At 43.8% G+C, this 23,637-nt stretch overlaps 1 protein-coding gene across 6 annotated transcripts in view; it reads left to right on the top strand.

Annotated features, from left to right (window-relative positions):
• Positions 1-23,637, top strand: part of dpf3 (double PHD fingers 3) — a 210,084-nt gene that overhangs the window by 144,094 nt on the left and 42,353 nt on the right. For 4 of the 6 annotated variants that reach the window (XR_011886714.1, XR_011886713.1, XR_011886712.1 and 1 more), the window contains exons 6-8: positions 15,050-15,125; positions 15,280-15,321; positions 15,563-15,700. Coding sequence is in view for 2 of the 6 variants with exons in the window: in XM_072264325.1 (XP_072120426.1) it covers positions 15,050-15,125; positions 15,280-15,321; positions 15,563-15,700 (256 nt within the window). In the remaining 4 variants the exon portion in view is untranslated. The remainder of the gene's footprint in view (positions 1-15,049; positions 15,126-15,279; positions 15,322-15,562; positions 15,701-23,637) is intronic. The other 2 variants (XR_011886721.1, XM_072264337.1) reach the window with 1 other exon arrangement.

The following is a 23,637-nucleotide window of genomic DNA, read 5'->3' as shown; positions in this document are numbered from 1 at the left end:
AAAAATCCTGAAAAATTTGCTTGCTGCAAGCGCGTTTTTGAAGATATCTTAGCGGACGATTTTGGAATTTCGCTCCAATTTAAACCCCGCTCTAATCCTCTTTAAGACGCCAACGCGCCCTGCCCGTATAAGACAGCCTCGCGTAGTCAGGTTACCACCGCCAGCCTTGGGAATTTCTTCGCCAGGTTTTTGTACTTCATCACCAACAGTTGTCCAGATGGTTTCAGTGTCATTACAGACGGCAGTAACTGAACTGATGGACTATGGAAGAGAGAGAGAGGTCGACTGTAAAGCCCGTCCACAGAGAAAACTGATAGGTCTACTTAGCACAAAGAGAGATCAAGCAGGATTCATTCATTGTCTTTCTTTCTTTTTTTCCCTCTCCCACTCTAAAAAATCGATTTCCAGGATATTGTATATGATTTGCGGGCATCAGGGAGCCGCTATCGATATGCGAGAGACTCCCGGAACTCCCAGGAGAGGTGGGATGTCTGGGTTGAAGGAGCGGTGACTAGGACACAGGAATATTTCTGACAGGCCGAGGCTCGTGTTGATAAACAAGGTCATTTGGTCAGTGGGTTAATAGAGAGAGAACCTGAATAAATGAACAAGGGCTGGTGGGGAATGAGAACACAAAGGGGTGGTAGTATAGTAGCGTAGTGGTTATCACAATGCTTTACAATACAGGTGTCCCCCGCTTTTCGAACATTCGCTTTACGAAACCTCACTGTTACGAAAGACCTACATTCGTTACCTGTTTTCGCTAACAGAAGGTGTTTTCACTGTTACGAAAAAATTCAGCGTGCTAAAAAAGCAGCGCGCGATAAAAGGCTGCGTGCACCCCGAGCAGCCGCTCTCCCTGGATTCGGAACTGCATTCTAGCCAGCATTGCTTAAGCACGTGCCTGTGAGCAGCCGTTAGCAAGATGAGTTCTAAGGTATCGGAAAAGTCTAAAAGAGCTTGTAAGGGTGTTACACTTAGCGTAAAACTAGACATAATTAAGCATTTCAATTGTGGTGAACGAAGTAAGGACAAAGTGAGTTGATGAAAATGATGTTGAAGAGGTTTTGGCATCCCATGACCAAGAACTGATAGATGAAGAGCTGATGCAATTGGAAAAGGAAAGGATAACAATCAAAACTGAATGCAGTAGCGAATGGACTGAAAGTGAAGTTGTCCAGGACCTGAATGTAAAGCAACTGTGTGAGATTTTTGCTGCACTGATAAAGTACGACTTTAATTTTGAAAGGGTACATTGGCTTAGGGCATAATTGCAAGATGGCTTGAGTGCTTACAAAGAACTGTATGATAGAAAAATGCACGAGCCTAGCAGTTAAGCACACTGCCATTTTTCAAGCCTTCCACATCAGCCCCAGCAGAGGACGAACCTCGACCTTCGACATCAAGGCAGGCAGTCATAGGAGAAGATGAGCTGCCTGCCCTAGTGGAAACAGACGACGATGAGATGACACCCCAGTGTCCCACCACCCCAACCCCCAGGCTGCAGACAGATACCGATTCGCGGAGAATGCAACGGTAGCCAGGAGGCACACAGCACATCTTTAAGAAAAAAGCCGAAATAAACATGCTAATTAATTAGGTGCCACCCGGCGCGTAATTGTCGGCCCAGATCAGAGGTGATTACCGATTGCATCCCCTCTGATCTGGGCCGACAATTACGTGCTGGGCGGCACCTAATTAATTAGCATGTTTATTTTGGCTTTTTTCTTAAAGATGTGCTGTGTGCCTCCTGGCTACCGCTGTACCCCTGCATGCTTTGTGGATCAGTATCGGTTTGCTGCCCAGAGGGTGGGGGCCACTGCACCACCCCAACCTGCGACGACTCAGCCTAACACAGCATCATCAGTGTGCTCTGGGTTGTCTTCCCGATTCCCATCAGTGACACTACACTGTACATACATTATTTCTACTTTATATAGGCTGTGTATTTTTAGGTGTTATTTGGTATGATTTGGCAGCTTCATAGCTTAAAGGTTACTGGAGAGAGTGTTTTTGCCAACAGCGCTTGCGTGAGATTTTCTGCCAAGAGCATTTGCGCCGTGTTCTTCCCGAGAGCGCCTGCGTGAGATTTTTGCTACGGTGGACAGTGCAGGCAGTGATTGTGGAAAAGTATTTCTTCTTTATATAGTCTGTGTATTTATATCATTCCTGCTTTTACTATATGTTAGTGTTATTTTAGGTTTTATGTGTTATTTGGCATGATTTAGTAGGTTATTTTTGGGTCTGCGAACGCTCACAAAATTTTCCCATATAAATAAATGGTAATTGCTTCTTCGCTTTATGACATTCTGGCTTACGAACTGTTTCATAGAAGCGCTCTACCTTCGGATGGCGGGGGAAACCTGTACCAACAACAGGGGTTCAATTCCAGCTGCTGAACGTATGGAGTTTGTACGTTCTGCCTCGTGGGTATTCTCTGGGTACTCCGGTTTCTTCCCATAGTCCGAAGACATACCGGTTGGTAGGTTAATTAGTCAATGTAAATTGTCCTGTGATTGGGCTAGGATTAAATCAGGCGTTGCTGGATGGTGAGGCTCAAAAGGCCAGAAGGGCCTATTTCTTGCTGTATCTGCACTATTGGAAACATCCTCTCCACATCCACATTGTCTAGGCTTTTCAATATTCATTAGGTTTCAGTGAGATCCCCCTCATTCTTCTAAACTGCAGTGAGTACAGACTCAGAACCATCAAACACTCCTCATATGTTAACCCTTTCATTCCTGGAATCATTCTAGTGAACCTCGTCTGGACCCTCTTCAATGCCAGCACATCTTTTCTTACACAAAGGGCCTAAAACTGATCACAATACTCCAAGTGCGGTCTGACCAATGCCTTATAAAGCCTCAACGTTACATCCTTGCTCTTATATTCAAATTCTCTTGAAATGAATGCTACTATTGCATCTGCCTTCTTTATTACTGACTCAACCTGCAAGTTAACCTTTAGGGAATCCTGCACAAGGTTCCCAAGTCCCCTTTGCACCTCTGAATTTGGAATTTTCTCCTTGTTTACAAAATAGACTATGCCTTTATTCCTTCTAACAAGGTGAATGACCATTCACTTCCCTACACTATATCCATCTGCCACTTCTTTGCTTATTCTCCCAATCCGTCGAAGTCCTTCTGCAGACTCCATGCTTCCTCAACCCTACCTGCCCTTCCAACTATCTTTGTATTGTCTGTAAACTTGGCCACAAAGCCATCAATTCCATCAGCCACATCATTGCCATATAGCGTGAAAAGAAGCAATCCAAATACCAACTCCTGTGGAACCCCACTCGTCACCGGCAGGGAACCAGAATAGGAGCTCTTCATTCTGATTTTGCCTTCTGCCAGGCGGCCAATCTTCAGTCCATGCTAGTATCTTTCTTGTAATTCCATGGGCTCTTATCTTGTTAAACAGTCTCATGTGCGGCACCTTGTCAAAGGCCTCCTGAAAATACAAGTAAGCAACATCCACTGACTCTCCATTGTCTATCCTATCTGTCATTTCCTTGGAGAATTCCAGCAGATTTGTCAGGCATGTTTGGAGAGAAATGGACAGTCAACATTTTGGATTGAGACCCTTCATCTGTGCATTTCAACACCGACAGTCCATTTCCCTCCATCGATGCTGCCTGTCCCACTGAGTTCCTCCAGTGCCCATTAACTTGAGGTGCTATCAAATCAGCACAATAACATCATACTGTGGGTAAATGAAACCCTCTGCTTTATTCATAATAAAATGCACTACAAATTGTAAAGTAATCATACTGGGCTACCTGTACTTGAGTTCTACCTGTCTACGTTTCTTGAGGAAGCGATGAAGGTGATTGGTGTACAAAGGCTGTAATAAGTCAAGTCAAGAAGAAAAGAAAAGCTTACAAAAGGTTCAGAGAGCTGGGTAACGTTAGAGAACTAGAAGATTATAAGGCTAATAGGAAGGAGCTTATGAAGGAAATTAGGAGAGCCAGAAGGGGCCATGAGAAGGCCTTGGCGGGCAGGATTAAGGAAAACCCCAAGGCATTCTACAACTATGTGAAGAGCAAAAGGATAAGACGTGAAAGAATAGGACCTATCAAGTGTGACAGTGGGAAAGTATGTATGGAACTGGAGGAAATAGCAGAGGTACTTAATGAATACTTTACTTCAGTATTCACTATGGAAAAGGATCTTGGTGATTGTAGTGATGACTTGCAGCAGACTGAAAAGCTTGAGCATGTAGATATTAAGGAAGAGGATGTGCTGGAGCTTTTGGAAAGCATCAAGTTGGATAAGTTGCCAGGACCAGATGAGATGTACCCCAGGCTACTGTGGGAGGCAAGGGAGATGATTGCTGAGCCTCTCGCGATGATCTTTGCATCATCAATGGGGACGGGAGAGATTCCAGAGGATTGGAGGGTTGTGGATGTTGTTCCCTAATTCAAGAAAGGAATTAGAGATAGCCCAAGAAAGTATAGACCAGTGAGTCTTACCTCAGTGGTTGGTAAGTTGATGGAGAAGATCCTGAGAGGCAGGATTTATGAACATTTGGAGAGGAATAATATGATTATGAATAGTCAGCATGGCTTTGTCGAGGGCAGGTCGTGCCTTACGAGCCTGATTGAATTTTTTTGAGGATGTGACTAAACACATTGATGAAGGAACAGCAGTAGATGTAGTGTATATGGATTTCAGCAAGGCATTTGATAAGGTACCCCGTTCCAGACTTAATGAGAAAGTAAGGAGGCATTGCTTTGCAGATCCAGAACTGGCTTGCCCACAGAAGGCAAAGAGTGGTTGTAGACGGGTCATATTCTGCATGGAGGTCAGTGACCAGTGATGTGCCTCAGGGATCTGTTCTGGGACCCTTATTCTTCATGATTTTTATAAATGACCTGGATGAGGAAGAGAAGTAAGTTTGTACTTCTTTTGGGTTAGTAAGTTTGCTGATGACACAAAGGTTGGAGGTGTTGTGGATAGTGTGGAGGGCTGTCAGAGGTTACAATGGGATATTGATAGGATGCAAAACTGGGCTGAGAAGTGGCAGATGGAGTTCAACCCAAATAAGTGTGAAGCGGTTCATTTTGGTAGGTCAAGTATGATGGCAGAATATAGTATTAATGGTAAGACTCTTGGCAGTGTGGAGGATCAGAGGGATCTTGGGGTCCGAGTCCATAGGACGCTCAAAGCAGCTGTGCAGGTTGACTCTGTGGTTAAGAAGGTGTACGGTGTATTGGCCTTCATCAATCGTGGAATTAAATTTAGAAGCCGAGAGGTAATGTTGCAGCTATATACAACCCTGGTCAGACCCCACTTGAAGTACTGTGCTCAGTTCTGGTCACCTCACTACAGGAACGATGTGGAAGTCATAGAAAGGGTGCAGAGGAGATTTACAAGGATGTTGCCTGGATTGGGGAGCATGCCTTATGAGAACATGTCGAGTGAACTTGGCCTTTTCTCCTTGGAGCGACGGAGGATGAGAGGTGACCTGATAGAGGTCTATAAGATGATGAGAGGCATTGATCATGTGGATAGTCAGAGGCTTTTTCCCAGGGCTGAAATGGTTGCCACAAGAGGACACAGGTTTAAGGTGCTGGGCAGTAGGTACAGAGGAGATGTCAGGGGTAAGATTTTTACATAGTGGTGTACAGAGTGGTGAGTGCGTGGACTGGGCTGCCGGTAACGGTGGTGGAGGCGGATACGATAGGGTCTTCTAAGAGACTTTTGGATAGGTACATGGAGCTTAGAAAAATAGAGGGCTATGGGTAAGCCTAATAATTGCTAAGGTAGGGGCATGTTTGGCACAACTCTGTGGGCCGAAGGGCCTGTATTGTGCTGTAGGTTTTCTATGATGAAGGAGGAGCTGTGTATGTTGTCTATGTGGCTTTGACAAGGTCCCACATGGGACACTGTTCAGAGCTTCTCTAAAGCTAACCCTTTCCCCATTTTGCCATACGGTTGCATACCGTGCCCTCATCCACTTCAACACATACCCATGGTTTCAGTGTGCCCATTTATGGTTGTGAAGTGTAACTGCACACCCCATCAGTAAGATAATGGTGTTGCAGCTCTCAGAGTCCAGGAGGTGCTTTGATCTGACCTTGTCAGTGGTTTGTGACTCCATTCAGCAGCTAAAGTAGCAAATGAGCCAAGTGTCATGTCTTTGCAGTGTGTTAACAGCTGCGTGCAAATGTTCTTCGTCACAGTCAGCACTTCCTCATTTCTTTTTGGTAGGAAACAATAAGTTTCAGCAAATTAAAAATGATGAACCTGATTCCTCGTGAAGCCAGCAAGGCCCTGTCGTAGGGCTCTGCATTTTCATGCCCGAATGCTTTCAGAATCGCAGGCCTGTGGCTAATTACTCACTGAGCTATGTCTCAGCTGATTTCACATTGATGTTTCCAGTTGCAGCAGCCTTCCACTGAAGTGCAATGTGTTTCTTGTGCAAAACCCACAAGTACCGGAGGAACTCAGCAAGTCAGGCAGCATCCATAAGCAATGTTTCGGGCCAAGACTCTTCATTGGGATTGGAAAGGGTGGGGGCAGAAGAAGGTGGGGAGAGAGGAAGGAGTACAAGTCAGCAGGTGAGAGGTGAATCCAGCTGAGACGGAAGGTAAATGGTTGGGTGGGGTGCTGGATGAAGTAGGTAGTTGGAGCTGTAGGTGGAAGAGGTGAAACGGACTAAAGCAAAAGGAATATTATAGGAGAGGACAGTGGACCATGGAAGAAAGGGAAGGAAGAAAGGAATCAGAGGGAGGTTAGGAGAAGAGAAGGGATGGTAAAATGCAAAAAGGAAGAAGGAAGGGGATGAACTAATTACGGAAATGAGAGAAATCCATTTTCATACCATCAGGTTGGAGGCTACTCAGACGGAATATGAGATGGTGCTGCTCCACCCTGAGTGTGGCCTCATTGTGGCAGGAGAGGACACCACATGTATTTCTTGTTGCTGATTTGGCTACAAAGCTAGAATGGGATTTTTGGAACAGAATGGAGTTGAGCATAATTGTGATTGGACAGGAAAGTGAAGCTGAACATCACGATATTGAAAGATGGACCAGTCTCAAAGGGAGGGATGCCCCACGTCAACTCGTACTTGGGCTTTTGGCCTGAGACATGGGTACTATTGGGACGATCTGTAACAGCAGTCTTTCTGTCAGGCTTGCTGAAGCTACAACTATATGACTGCATACAAGGGGAAGGTCCAGCAAGGCTGACGGACATATTACAGAAGGGTAGAACATTGAACACAGCACAGCACAGAACAGGTCCTATGGTCCACAATGTTGTGTCAAACTAATCACATTACTAACCAAACTAACATTATTAGCCCAACTAACCTAATGTCTTCTGCCTAGACAATGCCCATATTCTTCCTTCTGTTCTCTGCACATTCATGTGCCTGTTGAAGAGCCTGTTAAACACCCTGTCGAATTTGCCTCCACCACCACCCCCAGCAATGGGTCCCAGGCACTCACTACTCTCTGAGTAGAAAGTCTGCCCCACACATGTCTGAACTTGGAACTTAGCCCTCACCATAAATACATGCCCTTTGGTGTTAGATATTTCCTCAACCCTGGGAAAAAGATACTAGATATCTACTGTACCTATGCTTCTCATAATCTTATAAACCTCTATCAAATCTCTCCTCATCATCTGCCTCTCCAGGTAAAGCGAGCCAAGTTTCTCCAGCCTCTCCTTATAACATATGCCTTCTAAACCAGGCAGCATCCTGCTAAACCCCTTTCATATCCTCTCCAAAGCCTCGACATCCTTCTTATTATGGGATGATGAGAATTGAATGTAAATCTCTAAATGGGGTCTAACCAGAGCTTCATAAAGCTGCAACATAACTTCTCGACACTTGAACTCAGTTCTTAAATTAATAAAGGCAAGCATGCCATATGCTTTCTTTACCACCCATTCAACCTGTGCAGCCACGTTCAGGGAGCTATTAACTTGGAGCCCAGGAACCCTCAGCACTGTTAAGAGTCTCGCCATGAGCACTGTCCCTGGACATTCCCCCCCTCCCCCCTGCAACGTGTAACACTTCACATTTCTCCAGGTTAAACTCCATTTGCCCTTTTCCCACCCATATTTGCAACCGATCTACATGAGTCCTGCTAATAGGTCTCATCCCAAAATGTCGATAGTTTATTCTACTCCATCGATGCTGCCTGTCCTGCTGAGTTCCTCCAGTATTCTGTGTGAGTTGCTCAAGATTTCGACCATCTGCAGTATTTCTTGTGTTTATGATCTATGCCTGTCTGCATCCTTTGGCAGTCACAACATCACTGATCTTCATATAATCTGGAAACCTTCTAGTCCACCCATCCATGTTTTTATCAAGGTCCTTTATATATATCCCAAACAACAGAAATCCCATTAAAGATAGAAACATAGAAACATAGAAAACCTACAGCACAATACAGGCCTTTTGACCCACAAAGCTGTGCCGAACATGTCCTTACCTTAGAAATTACCGAGGGTTACCCATAGCCCTCGATTTTTCTAAGCTCCATGTATCCATCCAGGACTCTCTTAAAAGACCCTATCGTTTCTGCCTCCACCTCCGCCACCGGCAGCCCATTCCACGCACTCAGCACTCCCTGGCCATTTCAGCCCTGGGATAAAAGCCTATGACTATCCACACGATCAATGCCTCTCATTATCTTGAACACCCCTATCAGGTCACCTCTCATCCTCTGTCACTCCAAGGAGAAAAGGCCAAGTTCACTCAACCTATTCTCATAAGGCATGCTCCCCAATCCAGGCAACATCCTTGTAAATCCCCTCTGCACCCTTTCTATGGTTTCCACATCCTTCCTGTAGTGAGGCGACCAGAACTGAGCACAGTACTCCAAGTGGGGTCTTACCAGGGCCCTATATAGCTGCAACATTACCTCTCAGCTTTTAAACTCAGTCCCATGATTGATGAAGGCCAATGCACCCTATGCCTTCTTAACCACAGAGTCAACCTGCGCAGCAGATCACTGACCTGCAGTCTCAGAATTCCAGCCAGAATAAGTCCCGTCAACTTGTATTAGCAAGCCAATTCACTACAATCCCATGCCGTTATTGGAGGATCTGTCCTGGTCCTCAATGTCCCGGTGACTAATTGGGGATCCTGTGGTATTATCCCTTCAGAGTGATTACACCTTTCTTATTTTTGAGTTCTATCCCTATGGACTCAGTGGCTGAGACCTCCATTGTGTCCCCTCTGAGTGCAGCTGTGACATTGTTTCTGATTAATAACACAACACCTTTCTCTGTTCTCCCTCCCCTTGCCAGTTTTACCTCTTTCTCATCTTTTCTAAAGCTCTGAAGCCCTGGAGCATTAAGCATCCATTCTTGTCCCTCTCTCAACTAAATCTGTTATGTTCAATGTCTTACACATCATACTTGTGTTAAAAAAGACACTCACTTAAACCCACCCGTTCCATTGACCTACCAACCGGTACGTCTGGACTGTTGGAGGAAAGCGGAGCACCTGAAAGAAACCCTCGTGGTCACAGGGAGAACGTACAGCGAGCGGTGAGAACTGAACCTAGGTCACCTGTACTGGGGTTGCATTACAGCTTGGTATGGCAGCTACTCTCCTAAGTCCTCAAGAAATATGTGAACGCACTCAACTTCATAACCCTGTCTACACTTCCCACTGCCTTGGGAATGTAGCCAATATAATCAAGGACCCCTCCCACCACAGATATTCTCTCCTCTCCCCGCTTCTATCAGGCAGAACAACACATTCCAGGCTCAAGGACAGCTTCGGTATAAGAATTTTGAACAGATCTTTTGTTTTCTCCTCACCCCTCCCTTTTCACTGCAACGCACTTTTGTTTTCTATAGCTTTTCACCATTCTGATAAGCGACTCTGTCCACACATCCAGCTGCTTCAGGAAAGCAGCCAACATGTGAAAGACCTGTCCCACCCCTGTCATTCTCTCTTTTGTCCTGTTCAGTTGGGCAGAAGATACAAAAGCCTGAAAGGATGTACCACCAGGGTCAAGGACAGCGTCTATTCTGCCGTTGTGAGACTCTTGAATGGGTCTCCTGTATGATAAAGGTAGACTCTTCATCTCTCGGTCTACCCGGGCAAGGCCCTGCCACTGTATTTGTCCATCTGCACTGAAGCATAGTTGTCAGCACCACACCCCTCAGTACAGGCAACCTGAGTTCAATTCCCACCGCTGCCTGTAAGGAGTTTGTACGTTCTCCCTGTGACCACATGGGTTTCCTCTGGGTGCCCTGGTTTCCTCCCACAGTCCAAAGGCATACCGTTTGGTAGTTAATTGGTCATTGTAAATTGTCCTATGATTAGGCTCGGATTATACTGCGAGGTCGCTGGGCAGTGTGGCTTGAAGGGCCAGAGGGGTCTATTCCACGCTGTATCTCAATAAATAAAGATAAATTCTGTTAGTTTTTTTCTTTTTTTGACTCCTTCAATGTATGGTATATAGAATGATCTTGTTTGATGGGTTTGCAAACAAAAGGTTTTCCACTATATTTTGGTACACATGACAATAATAAACCCGTATCAATGCATATGAGGTGGTGGCACAAATGAGGTTACTGTTCTGATGGTTTCCTCCTTGTCCTTTGCGGGGCTGGGCGCCTGCCCTCACTTGGTACATTCATCAGCTGGATGCCCTTCAACACTTGACCCTTTAACGAGGGACTGTAATTGCACAGAAGTTTGGAAGAGAGGGCATCTGAGAGCAATGTCAGTGCTCTTATCGACTACAGAGAACCCAAGCAATTGATTAGGAGGGCACTCTATTCACCATAGCCACAGACAGCCGAAGAGGCCAAGTCTTTACATATGTTCAAAACAGACATTGATAGATTCTTGATTGGTCAGGGAATGGAGGGATATGGGGAGAAGGCAGGAGATTGGGGCTGAGAGGGAAAATGGATCAGCAGATTCGATGGGACAAATGGCCTATTACCTCTCCTGTGTCTCAGGGATTTACAGTCCTTTTCTGCGACTGAGAATAATCAGCTGAAGGTGAACTCTTCATACTGTGTACGTATTCGTTCCTTAGCTGGGATGTGGTGTGTTTGAATGAGCACTGGAGTGGGGCCACTGGTAGACCTACTGCCTCACACATCCGACAACTGGCGTGTTACCATGGCTTCCCAGTGCAGTTTTCTCCCACATCCAAAAGACGTGCGGCTTAGCTCACCACTGAATCTGGGGGTGCGGTGGGGTGCAGGTTAGTTGATGGGACAGTAGAGAGGACAGGTAACAGGGAAAATTACTGAGAGAATGAGCTTGATCTGTGAGCTGTGATAGTCCTGATGGGCCAAGGTGCTTTCCCTACACATTGTATAGAAATAAGCTTCGATTCCAATTCAGACTGTTTGTATCTAATGACGTAGGTGCAGGGATCTTGTACGTAATGATGTGGACGAAGGCATCTTGTTTGTAATGATGTGGACATGAGCATCTCGTTTGTAATGACATGGACGCAGGGATCTTGCATGTAATGACGCGGATGAGGGCATCTTGTTTGTAATGATATGGACATCGTGTTTGTAATGACGTGGATAAGGGCATCTTGTTTGTTATGACATGGACGCAGGCAACTTATATGTAATGATGTGGATATGAGCATCTTGTTTGTAATGACATGGACGTCTTGTTTGTAATGATGTGGACGCGGGCATCTTGTATGTAATGATGTGGACACGGGCATCTTGTTTGTAACGACGTGGACGTGGGTATCTTGTAATGACGTGGATGCGGGTATTTTGTAGTCATTATCCTATTCTTGGAAAGCTGTCTGTAGCATGAGTCAAGTTGTCAGCCAACTCAACTCTACACAAGATGATTTTTTTCAATGATGCATGAAGGCTGTACTTATCAGTGAAGACAGAAAGCCTTGCATCCAAGCGGTCCTTCGAGAAAAAGATTGCTCAGCATTCAGTGCTGTAGGCTGATGTCTGTAATCTTGCTGCAAAAGATTTAGCCTGATTTAGCCTTCAAGATGAGAGTGGTAGTTGTGTGGATGGTTTGTTGCCACTGCATGGGAGACTGATGAGTGTATCCTCCATGGAAACTGGTCAGAAAGCTTTTGTGAATCAAATTTCACACACAGTTCCATTCTATATAATGGCTGTGTTGTTACGTGCTCACAAATGAACCGACTCTGGTAAGAGCACACTGATACATGGTCCAGTTTATCAGCGTGAGTCATTTTAATTTTAGGCTGGTGATATTTTCTATAGGTCTTTGTTAATGATCTGAAACTTGAATATTTCAGCCTATGAATACGGAGTTAGTGTAACCCCGGGCCCTAATTGCAGTAATGCATGTTACAACTTGTGTGCATTCTCACTAACCGAGTTAGTGTAACTCTGGACCCTAATTGCAGTAATACATTGCATGTCACATCTTGTGTAAGATTCTCACCTTATTTTTTTTCCCAGTCTGATAGTCTGATAATAAGAAGCAATAGACCAAAGGTGTTTGGATTGAAACAGCAGCTTTTACATTTCTCTCTGATTATATAAAAAATACAGACTGTTAAAATACATCACGAAAAGAAATGCGAAGAAATTTTTTTAGCCAGAGGGTGATGAATCTGTGGAATTTGTTGCCACGGGCGGCAGTGGAGGCCAAGTCATTGGGTGTATTTAAGACAGAGATTGATAGGTATCTGAGTAGCCAGGGCATCAAAGGTTATCGTGAGAAGGTGGGGGAGTGGGATTAAATGGGAGAATGGATCAGCTCATGATAAAATGGCGGAGCAGACTCGATGGGCCGAATGGCCGACTTCTGCTCCTTTGTCTTATGGTCTTTTAGTCTTCATTTACAAGGGTAAATTTTATTGAGGAAGCTCTCCTCAAATAGCTTTATCTTTTATGAAATAGTTAGCCAGTCAGACTTTGATATATATGCAGGAAATCGAAAGAATTCTTGACTTCCTTTGAACAGTCTCCACACTATAGAAAGCTTATAAAAGACTGCAGATTCTGGAGTTTGGCACAGTAGACAAGATGCTGGAGGAACTGAGCAAGTCTAGGTGCATTTCAGGGGCAAAAGGAGCAGTTGACATTTTGGTTTGAGACTGAGAGATAGAGGAGAGATACCCTGTCTGAAAAGGTGAAGGGAGAGTGGAAATAGTGACAGAGGTTGGGAGGTGACAAAAGGCTGTGGATGATGGAACCTGATAGGAGAGGAAGGTGGAACAGAGAACCCATTGAGGAAAGTGGAGGGGGCAGATGGGATCAATGGAGGGAGTGTGTGGACAATGGACAGATGGAGTAGATGGAGAAGAGGAACGAGTAATATCTACATATGGTGTGTTGCTGGAGGAAGGATACGGTTGCACTGGAGAGAGTGCAGAGGAGCCCCACTGAGCTGTTGCCTGGATTTAGTTATGGGGGGGGGGGGACAAATAGACTGCTTGTTTTTCCTGCTGTGAAAGAAGTTAAGGCATGTCAGATTATGAGCTTGAACAAGAGAAAATCTGCTGATGCTGGAAATCCAAGCAGCAAATCCTGCTGGAGGAACTCAGCAAGCCAGGCAAAGCGTACAGTCAATGTTTCAGGCTGGGTTCTGGGCGTAGATGGGGTAGATGATCATTCTTTTTTCCATAGTAAGGATATCAAAGACAGAAGGGCACAGGTTTAATGTGGGGTGGAGGAAGTTATAAATGGTATCTTGCTGAATGTGGGTCTTCCTGTTCCCCTCCCCATTGGTAGTAACAAGAAGAGAGCATGTCACAGGTCCTGCATGATGGACACCACCTTCTTGGAGATGTCCTCGTTGGTGGGGAGGATTGTGTCCGTGATGCAGGTGAATGGGTCTGCAACTCTTATGACCCTGTGCATTGGAGCCTCTGTTCCAGGCCGTGCTGCAGCCAGTCAGAACGTGCAGTCTCCTCTGTACATCTGTAGGAATTTGCAAGAGTCTTTGACGCATCTTAGTCTCTTTAATTGATATGTTGGGTGTACGTAGCGTCACAGTGTATCTTTAAATTTTTCCAGTCTTTAACTGAATTTCAAAATGCCTTCTGCCTTTTACAATCTTCACATCACTGAGGGTTTTCAATATTAACCTTTAGAAGTACATTTTTCCGTACTAGCAGCATTTAATGATTTTGGTACCAATACTCAAATGGATTCCTGTATTCTACCTCTGGTATTTCAGTGATCCTTAATGCTTTGAATTTGTCACCTCAGTTTCCTCCTACTGCTGACGTGCATCCACTGAAACTTCAGCTGTCCCGCTCAAAATCTGCTCTATAAGTTAAACTTGAGTACAAAAATATGTAAGTTAATTGCCTTTTAAAAAATATTAATTCAAAGGATGTGGGCTTTGCGAGCTGAACCAGCAGACACCCAGAAAAACACTTAACTATGTTGAACACATGCGAGTGTGTGTGTGTGTGTGTCTGTTTGTCTGTGTCTATAATGTATGCCCCTGCTTCAGCAGTTCCATTTAAATCCCTGCTCACAGGCTTGACAGCTGGGTTCATTTCACAATTGAGGTGTGCCGTTGAATCACTGAAATCCTCGTGGTACTACTAGTCTTTGTGAAAATAATTTGCTCTTTGCTGAAGACGTTTATTGCGAAGTTAACAGAGTCAGAACCAGATTTAATGTCACTCTCTACACAATGTGAAATTTTCTGTTTTGCAATAGCAGTACAATGCAAAGTCATAAAATTATCAGAAATTACAAAATAAATACTGCAAAAAAATGACAATGAGGCAGTGTTCATAGGTTCATGGAGCGTTCAGACATCTGGTGACAGAGAGGAAGAAGCTTTTCCTGAATTGTTGCGTGTGTGTCATAAGGCTCCTGTACCTCTTCCCTGATTATTAGTAAAACGAAAAGGGAGTGCCCTAGAAGGTGAGGCTGCTTCGCGTTGGATGCTACCTTCTTGCGGCACTGCATCTTGAAGCTGTCCTCGGTGGTGGGGAGGGTTGTGCCTGTGATGGAAATGGCCGAGCCCACAGCCCTTTGCAGCCTCTTGCGATGCTCTGCATTGGAGCCACTTTACCGGGCTATGGTGCAACACCTTTGCTAAACGGACGTTCCCCTTTCTTTAAATACAGACACGTGGTGTAGGAGGGAAAAGAAAAACGGACTCCTCTTCCCAGGAAGATCACGATAAGCCATATGTCTGTGACAGTAAGTAGCTTGTTGTGGTGCTTACAAGTGTGAACTTCCAGCTGCTTCTTCTGTTCCCTTTCTCTTGCATGTGTGAAAACCGTCTCATCTCCTCTCTGCTCTGTCTTCTGTGAAATTCACTCCTTTTTCTCTTTTTTCTTCTTCTCTGTTTCAGATAGTTTCAAACAAAAGCATAACTCAAAAACATCTGACAAAGGTACTATGCAGTTGCCGATTTAGTCTATGAGTAACTGGGCATAGACTGCAGCTGTGGTGATTTGCTTCTTGCCTGTTTTTAATTTACCTTCTCGTGTACTCTTTTTATTCATAATATATCCTTGAATACTTCACTCTACTAAAACAACTAGTCGTTTGAAAAAAAAAGAATGAATTTATAGTAACTCAGAATGATTTTACATGACTAATGTGCCACTGTTTGGTCTTTCCTTTGTTTCCAGTCTGTGGCAAGCGATACAAGAATCGCCCTGGGCTTAGCTATCACTATGCTCATACGCACTTAGCTGACGAGGAAGGAGACGACGACCAAGATTCGGAGCCTTGTTCACCATCTGTCCTGAAAAGTGACGGGCATAAATGTAAGCTGAGCCCAGTTCCCGAGCCACACCAGTGTTTGGATTATCTGAAAAATCCGTACTGCCGTCTCCCATACTCACTGATCGAAAGCCTAAATTTCTCTGACCGCGTCATAAGCCCGCACTTAATTTTACACTGGAGCTTCTCGCTGAAGTTAAAGTGCTTTTCTTTCTAAGCATTTGCCAGAAATGCTGAGCAGAGGGAGTTTTAGTGCTTCGCAGTGACGACACAGTAGTTAATTCACTAGACTAACAGTCCTCAGGGCCTGGTTAATATCTCAGCAGGGAGGGCAATGTTATTTCAATTCTCTTTGATAACCTGGAATTTAGTAAAACAAAAGAAGTATTTTTCATCACAAAAACTGCCCAATTGTTGTTTAAAATACTATATGTTTCACTAATGTCCTTCAAGGGAGGAAATCTGCCACCCTTTCCCAACCTTGGCCTGGATGTGACTCCAGGCCCAGCCAGCAAGGTTGACTATTAAATATTGCTATTGGTGTATTATTGTCACATGGGCGGAGGTGCAGTAAAAAGCCTTTGTCTGCGTGCCATCCAGGTAGATCATGCCATACCTAAGTACATTAAGGTGGTAAAAAGACAAACAGAATGCAGAGTATTGTGTTGCAGCTACAGAGAAAGTGCAGTGCCAGTGAACAAATAAAGTGCCATGAGGTAGATTGGGAGATCAGCAAGTCCAGAGTCTGATAACAGTCAGGTAGAAACTGCCCTTCAGCCTCGTTGGAAGTGTTCTCAAACTTTTGTATCTTCTGCTCAAGTTCAAACTTACCATCATAGGCTTACATAGCCAGGGCATAAATGCCATGATAACAGCAGCAGCACTATGCATTACAAAATGTAAAATTATATTAATATAATTTATAAATATGACAAATAAACATAACAACATTTGTGCAAGTTGAGAAAGAGCAAACAAATAGAATCCAAGGGATTGTTTTATTTAAATATGTCCAAGACTATTTCAAGTTAGTTCAAGAAGTTGATGGCAATGGGAAGAGTTCTCCCTGATGGAAGAGCGAGAAGAGAGAATGACTGGAGTAGAAGGAACCCTTGATTATTTTGGCTGCCTTCCCAAACAGCAGGAAGTGTAGCTATCCTCTAAAGTAGCCCAGCAAGCCTTTTAGTTGCAGGTAGTGAACCACACAATTTCGAGGACAATTATGAAAGAGTAGCTGTGGAAAGGCAGTAAATGCTGGTCCTTCCCCTGACACTGACATCCTGAAAGATGGCAAAAATGACTAACATTAAAGTAAAAGAATTCTTGCACAAATGCACTACGGCAGCAAGCAATAGTTTCTAACTGAGGTTAGTGAAATTGTGGTATTTAGGTACGACTGGTTCAATTTAGGAACAGTTAATCTTAACTGTCACCTATAATTGCAGCTCTGCATACCTTGATTTGTGATGAAAGCAATCTCATCAGATAACATTTCCTCTAAGCAAAGAACAAAGAGTTAATTATGAGATTAAACCATGAGTATTCGTTAAATGTAGACTGAAGTGCTGTTGTGCTGCGTGCGCGACGCACACTCTCTCTCTCTCACACACACACACACACACACACACACACACACACAATATTGCAATATTGCTGGGAGCTTTTGAGAGCTGGAGAAACCCTTGCTGCCCTAAGCAGAAGTCACTTAATGAGGTCTGACTGGAAGATGCAGCATTTGACAGTTCGGCAGTGACAGCACAGATTGAGTTGAGGAGGATTAAGGAGAAGTGGTTAGGTGAGGGGGAGTCTGAGGAATTGTCTTGGGGGCAGCAGACAGCTGAATATTGATCAGTTTTTGCTCAAGTAAGCAAGGTCATGGACTGATTATTTGCACCATCAAAATGACTGAAGGAAGTTGAGGGTAGGTGTGATGATTGTCCTGATTAGCCTGTTACTATAGTAACCACACAGACTTGAACGTAGGACTGTAGAGCAGCAGCTAAAAATAATTTATTTTGCTCAGCTGCATCCTTTCTTAGAAACCTTGTTTGGATAGCTCACTGTGTGTCAGCTATCAGCAGTGACTACTTTGCAATAGTCCTGTATGTAAAGCCGGCTGGCAAAGCACAGAGGCAAGAATGTGGACCTCAGTTCCGATGGAATTCGTGCCCATGTCCTTTAGTGTTGTAAAGCTTACACTTGCTGATAGGTGTCTGACAAGGAGAAGGCATCCAGTCAGGTGTGACAGCCAGCAACTGGGTGCTTCCAAATGGTGAATGTAGAATGTTGCCTTACATGCAAAAGAAAAATGTTCACCCTCTATTTACAGATAAATGCAGTTTATCATATTGCTGCCTTGAGCTGTTATTCATATCTAGAGAAAGTTGGATGTCTACTTAATAGCGGTGTAGCTGATCAAGAATTGCTAATTTATGTTTCATTTCTTTCCTTTTGAATTCCTCCAATTTATACTGGACTCCCCAGAGTAATGTGCTCCTTGTTAGTGTCTGTTTACCCCTCTGACAGACTTCTTCCTCCTTTTCTTTAGCTTCCATGTGGTCAATTTTATCCTTGTTTTTAAAGGATCACTAGTTGCAGCACAGAAGGAGGGAGTTTCGCCATAGAATCTATGCCAACTGTAAACAAGAGCAATCCAGCCAGTCCCACTTGCCCAACATAACCTCACCGCCCTTTGTTCATTGTTTGCGGTTACTTATCCAGTGTGCTTTGTATGTTCCATTTGAACCTGCCTCCATTGTCTCTGGCTGGTCATTCTAGAACCTAATCACTCACTGTGTTTATTCCCTGTAGGAAATACTTCATATTTCTTCAATTCAGTTCCTTTAAAACTTTTGCTTTTGCCTCAAAAGTGCACAATTTTTTTTGTGTTAGCACTCCCTTGTTTTTGTGGTGGCACTGTTTCTACTTTGAAAGATTCCATTTGCAAAGAATTCGTTTTAATGCTTGTTATTAAGCCCAAATAGGAAAAATACAAGGTTATCCAAAGACAGAAATACTGAGTACTTTTTAACTTGGGAAAGGTTGGAAAATAATGATGTTCAAAAGGGCCTGGGTATCCTTTATGTAAGAGTCACTGAAATGTAACTTTACAGGCAACTAAGAAGGCAAATGGTATCTTGGCCTTTATTACAAGAGAATCTGAGTAAAGGCACCTCACTCTTGATTATATAGGGCCAGAGTGAGAGCACACCTGGAACACTGTGCATAGCTTTTGTTTCGTTACCGTGAAGAAGAATATTCTTGTGGTAGAAACAGTGTAGTGAAGGTTTCTGGAATGATAAGTCCGAAATATATGGAGCGATTGGATAGACCTGGTAGATATTCTCAGGAGTTTAGACCTCATGGAGACAAATAAAATTTAGGACAAAATTAGGAATCAAAAGGTTGAACATGGTGTGAATTGAATGGGATTGAATTGAAAGGACAGGCAGGAGGGCAGAGAGGGCGGTGTTGCTCTGTTGGTAAAAATGAAATCACATCATTAGAAAAAGATGAAATAGGGTTGGAAGGTGTTGGGATCATTGTGGATGGTGCTAAGGAACTGCAAGGGTAAAAAGACCCTGATGGGAGTTGTACACAGAGTCCCAAACAGTAGTAAGGATGTTGTCTACAAATTACAATTGGAGATAGAAGATGGATGTCAAAAGGGCAATGTTACAATAGTCAAGGGGAACTTCAGTATGCAGGTAGATTGGGAAAATCGGGTTGGTGCTGGATTCCAGGAGGAAGAATTTCTAGAATGCCTACAAGATGGCTTTTTAGAGCAGCTTGTGGCTGAGCCCACTAGGGGATCAGCTATTCTGGATTGGATGCTGTGCAATGAACCAGAATTGATTAGAGAGCTTAAGGTAGAAGAACTGTTGGGGGAAAGTGATCATAATATGATTGAATTTACCCTGAAATTTGAGAAGGGGAAACTAAAGTCAGGTGTATCAATATCACAGTGGAGTAAAAGGAATTACAGATGCATGAGAAAGGAGTTGGCCAGAATTGATTGGAAAAGAACACTGGCAGGGATGATGGCAGAGCAGTGATGGCTGAAATTTCTGGAAGCAATTCAGAAGGCACAGGATATATACATCCCAAAGAGGGAGAAGTATCCTAAAGGAAAGATGACACAATCATGGCTAACAAGAGAAGTCAAAGCCAACATGAAAGCCAAAGAGAGGGCGTATAATAGAGCAAAAATTAGTGGGAAGTTAGAGGATTGGGAAGCTTTTAAGAACCAACAGAAGGCAACTAAAAAAATTAATTAAGAAGGAAAAGATTATATGCAAAAGTAAGCTAGCCAATAATATTAAAGAGGATGCCAAAAGTTTCTTCAGATACATGAAGTGTAAAAGAGAGGCGAGAGTGGATATTGAACCATCAGAATATGATGCAGAGACGTTGTAATGGGGAACAATGTAATAGCGGATGAACTGAATAAGTATTTTGCAGCAGCTTTCACTGTGGAAGATACCAGCAGCATGGTGGAAGCTCCAGGTGTCAGGGGAAATGAAGTGTGTGAAGTTGCCATTACTAGGGAGAAGGTTCTTGGGAAACTGAAAGGTCTGAAGGTAGGTAAGTCGCCTGGACCAGATGGTGTACACCCCAGAGTTCAGGAAGAGGTGGCTGAAGAGATCGTGAAGGCATTAGGAATGAACTTCCAAGATTCTGGAATGGTTTCAGAAGACCGCAAAATTGGAAATCTCACTCCACTCTTCAAGAAGGGAGAGAGGCAGAAGAAAGGAAACTATCGGCCAGTTAGTCTGACCTTAGTGGTTGGGAAGATGTTGGAGTTGATTATTAAGAATGAAGTCTCAGGATACTTGGAGGCACATGATAAAATAGGCCACAGTCAGCATAGTTTCCTCAAGGGAACATCTTGCCTGACAATTCTGTTGGAATTTTTTGAAGAAGTAACAAGCAGGATATAACAAATGTTATAATAAAATAAATATAAAAGGATATACAAAATAACAAAGGTTGTTGTGTACTTGGATTTTCAGAAGGCCTTTGACAAGGTGCCACACATGAGGCTGCTTAACAAGCTTATGAGCCCATGGTATTACAGAAAGATTTTAGCATGGATAAAGCAGTGGCTGATTGGCAGGAGGTAAAGAGTGGGAATAAAGGGAGACTTTTCTGGCTGGCTGCCGGTGACTTGTGGTTTTCCACAGCGGTCTGTGATGGGACTAATTCTTTTTACATTCTATGTCAATGATTTAAATGAAGGAATTGATGGCTTTGTTGAAAAGTTTTCAGACGATATGAAGGTAAATGGAGGGGCAGGTAGTTTTTAGGAAATAGGGAGGGTACAGAAGGACTTAGACAGATTTGGAGAATGGGCAAAGAAATGGCAGGTGAAATACAGTGTTGGGAAGTGTATGGTCATGCACTTTGGTAAAAGAAATAAAAGCTTAGACTATTTTCGAAACGGAGAAAATTCAAAAAATCTGAGCTGCAAAGGGTCTTAGGAGTCCTTGTGCAGGATTCCCTAAAGATTAATTTGCAGACTGAGTCAGTGGTGAGGAAGGCAAATGCAATGTTAGTATTCATTTCAAGAGGACTGGAATATAGAAGCAAGGATGTAATGTTGAGACTTTATAAAGCGCTGGTCAGGCCTCATTTGGAGTATTGTGAGCAGTTTTGTACCTTTATCTTCAAAGAGATGTGCTGAATCTGGAGAGGGTTCAAAAGAGGTTCACAAAAATGATCCCAGGATTGAATGGCTTGTCAAAGGAAGAGCGTTAGATGCCTCTGGGCCTGTATTCACTAGATTCAGAAGAATAATGGGTGACCTAATTGAAGCCTATTAAATGATGAAAGGCCTTGACAGAGTGGATATGAAGAGGATGATTTCTATGAAGGGAGAGTCTAAGATCAGAGAACACAGCTTCAGAATAGAGGGGTGTCCTTTTAAAACAGAGATGAGAAAGAATTTCTTTAGGCCAAGAGCGCTAAATCTGTGGAAGTCTTTGCCATAGGCGGCTGTGGAGGCCAAGTCTGTATGTATATTTAAGGCAGAGGTTGATAGATTCTTCATTGGTCAGGGCATGAAGGGGTACGGGGAGAAGGCAGGATTGGGGCTGAGAGGAAAATTGGATCAGCCATGATGAAATGATGGAGAGGACTCAATGGATCAAATGGCCTAATTCTGCTTCTATATCTTATGGTTTTATGTCTAAAATTCTTAGACGGCTCAACAGCGTAGATGTGGGGAGGATGTTTGCCCGTGCTGGAAACTGAGGCTACAGTTTGAGAATGAGGAGAAGATCATTTAGGACTAACACAAAGTGAAGTTGGGGGTGAAACTTTCAAACTCGCTAACCTAAGGGCTGTCACTGAGCAGATCTGTAGATTTCCGGATATAAGGATGTTTGGAGAGGACAGCGAGGAAGAGAAGCAGTAATACTATTGTTTAAAGCAGAGCAGACACAAAGCAACAAATTTCAGCTCCAGTTTGCTATGTCACGTTTCAGAAAGGGCTTGCACGCACAGTCCCTGCTCCTCCAGAGCTGTGTTAGAGTGCCGACTGCTGCCCTCACCAGCAATCTCCTGCGTCCTGGAGTCCAGTTAGCAGTGAGAGCTTGGCCAGGGAGGGAGGAGGGCAGACTTCCCTTTAGCAAGAGGCTGTCAATCAGAGGGAATGGTTGGAGTTGAGCTTTGTCACTGATGAAGAGAGAAGAGTATGTTTCTCATCTTCCTCCCCCAGCCCACCACATCCCATATTTCCCTCGAGTGAGACATACACTCGGTGGCCACTTTGCCAATTGCACCTGCTCATTTACGCAAACATCTAATCGGCCAAACACGTGGCAGCAACTCAATGTATAAAGGCATGTAGACATGGTCAAGAGGTTCAGACCAAACATCAGAATGGGCAAAAAATGTGATCCAAGTGACTTTGACTGTGGAATAATCGTTGGTGCCAAACAGGGTGGTTTGAGTATCTCAGAAGCTGCTGATCACCTGGGATTTTCATGCACAACAGTTTCTAGTTTACAGAGAATGGTGCGAGAAACAAAAAAAATCCAGTTTTGCTGGTGAAAATGTGTTGTTAATGAGAGAGGCAGGGGAGAATGGTCAGACTGGTTGAAGATGACAGGAAGATGCCAATAACCCAAATAACCACATGTTATAATAGTGGTGTGCAGAGCAGCATCTCTAAATGCACAGCACATTGAACCTTGAAGTGGATGGGCTACTGCAGCAGAAGACCATGAACACACACTCAGTGGCCACTTTATTCAGTGCAGAAGATACCTAATGTAGCCTGTTTGGAGCCTCTTGGTTTAGTGTGCCATCCTTCATTGCACGAGTCACTTATTCTTGTTCCTGTTAGCAAGTCCAGTTGTTACTCAACATTGTTCCAGTGTCACTGTAGCTCGCTAAACCTGCGAGGGCTAAGTAACGGAACATGTTGCTGTGTGAGCCACAGATCCCCAGGTGCAGAGCAACAGGCACCTGTGTGAATTGACTCTGTTTACCTCTTCTGTCCCCATGCTCCAGCCCTTGCACTGTTAGTGAGCTAGCTGTGTCATTTGATATCTGCAACCTACTCCTCTGGGCCACGTAATAAAATCATCTGATGCGAAGTACTGGAAACAGTTATATTGTAGGGTGGTGTGGACATTGTTGGCGAGACCACTAGTTCCCTACAATTTCTGGCCAGTCTGCATTGTTCATTACTCTAATGGGCTGGAACAAGAAGTGTTTGTTATTGGGTGTCTTGTCATTCAAGTTCAAGTTTATTGTCATAGGAATTCATCCAGGGGGTATAAATGACAGCACAGTACACTGCAAGATGAGGCCAACCCTAAATTACTAAACTTACACATGTGTAAACTAACTAAAAATAATCATAACAATATTCGTGCAAGATTGAGAGAGAGCAAACAAAATATAGTCTCAAGTCATGTTAGGATTTTTCCAGTGGCTTCAAGGACTGATGGTATTGGGAAAGGAGCTGTGGTTG

Source organism: Mobula birostris, chromosome 1 (genome assembly GCF_030028105.1).
Source record: "Mobula birostris isolate sMobBir1 chromosome 1, sMobBir1.hap1, whole genome shotgun sequence".
NCBI lineage: Eukaryota > Metazoa > Chordata > Chondrichthyes > Myliobatiformes > Myliobatidae > Mobula > Mobula birostris.
Note: the sequence above shows the minus strand (reverse complement) of the source record. Positions and strands in the feature narration are given on the sequence as shown.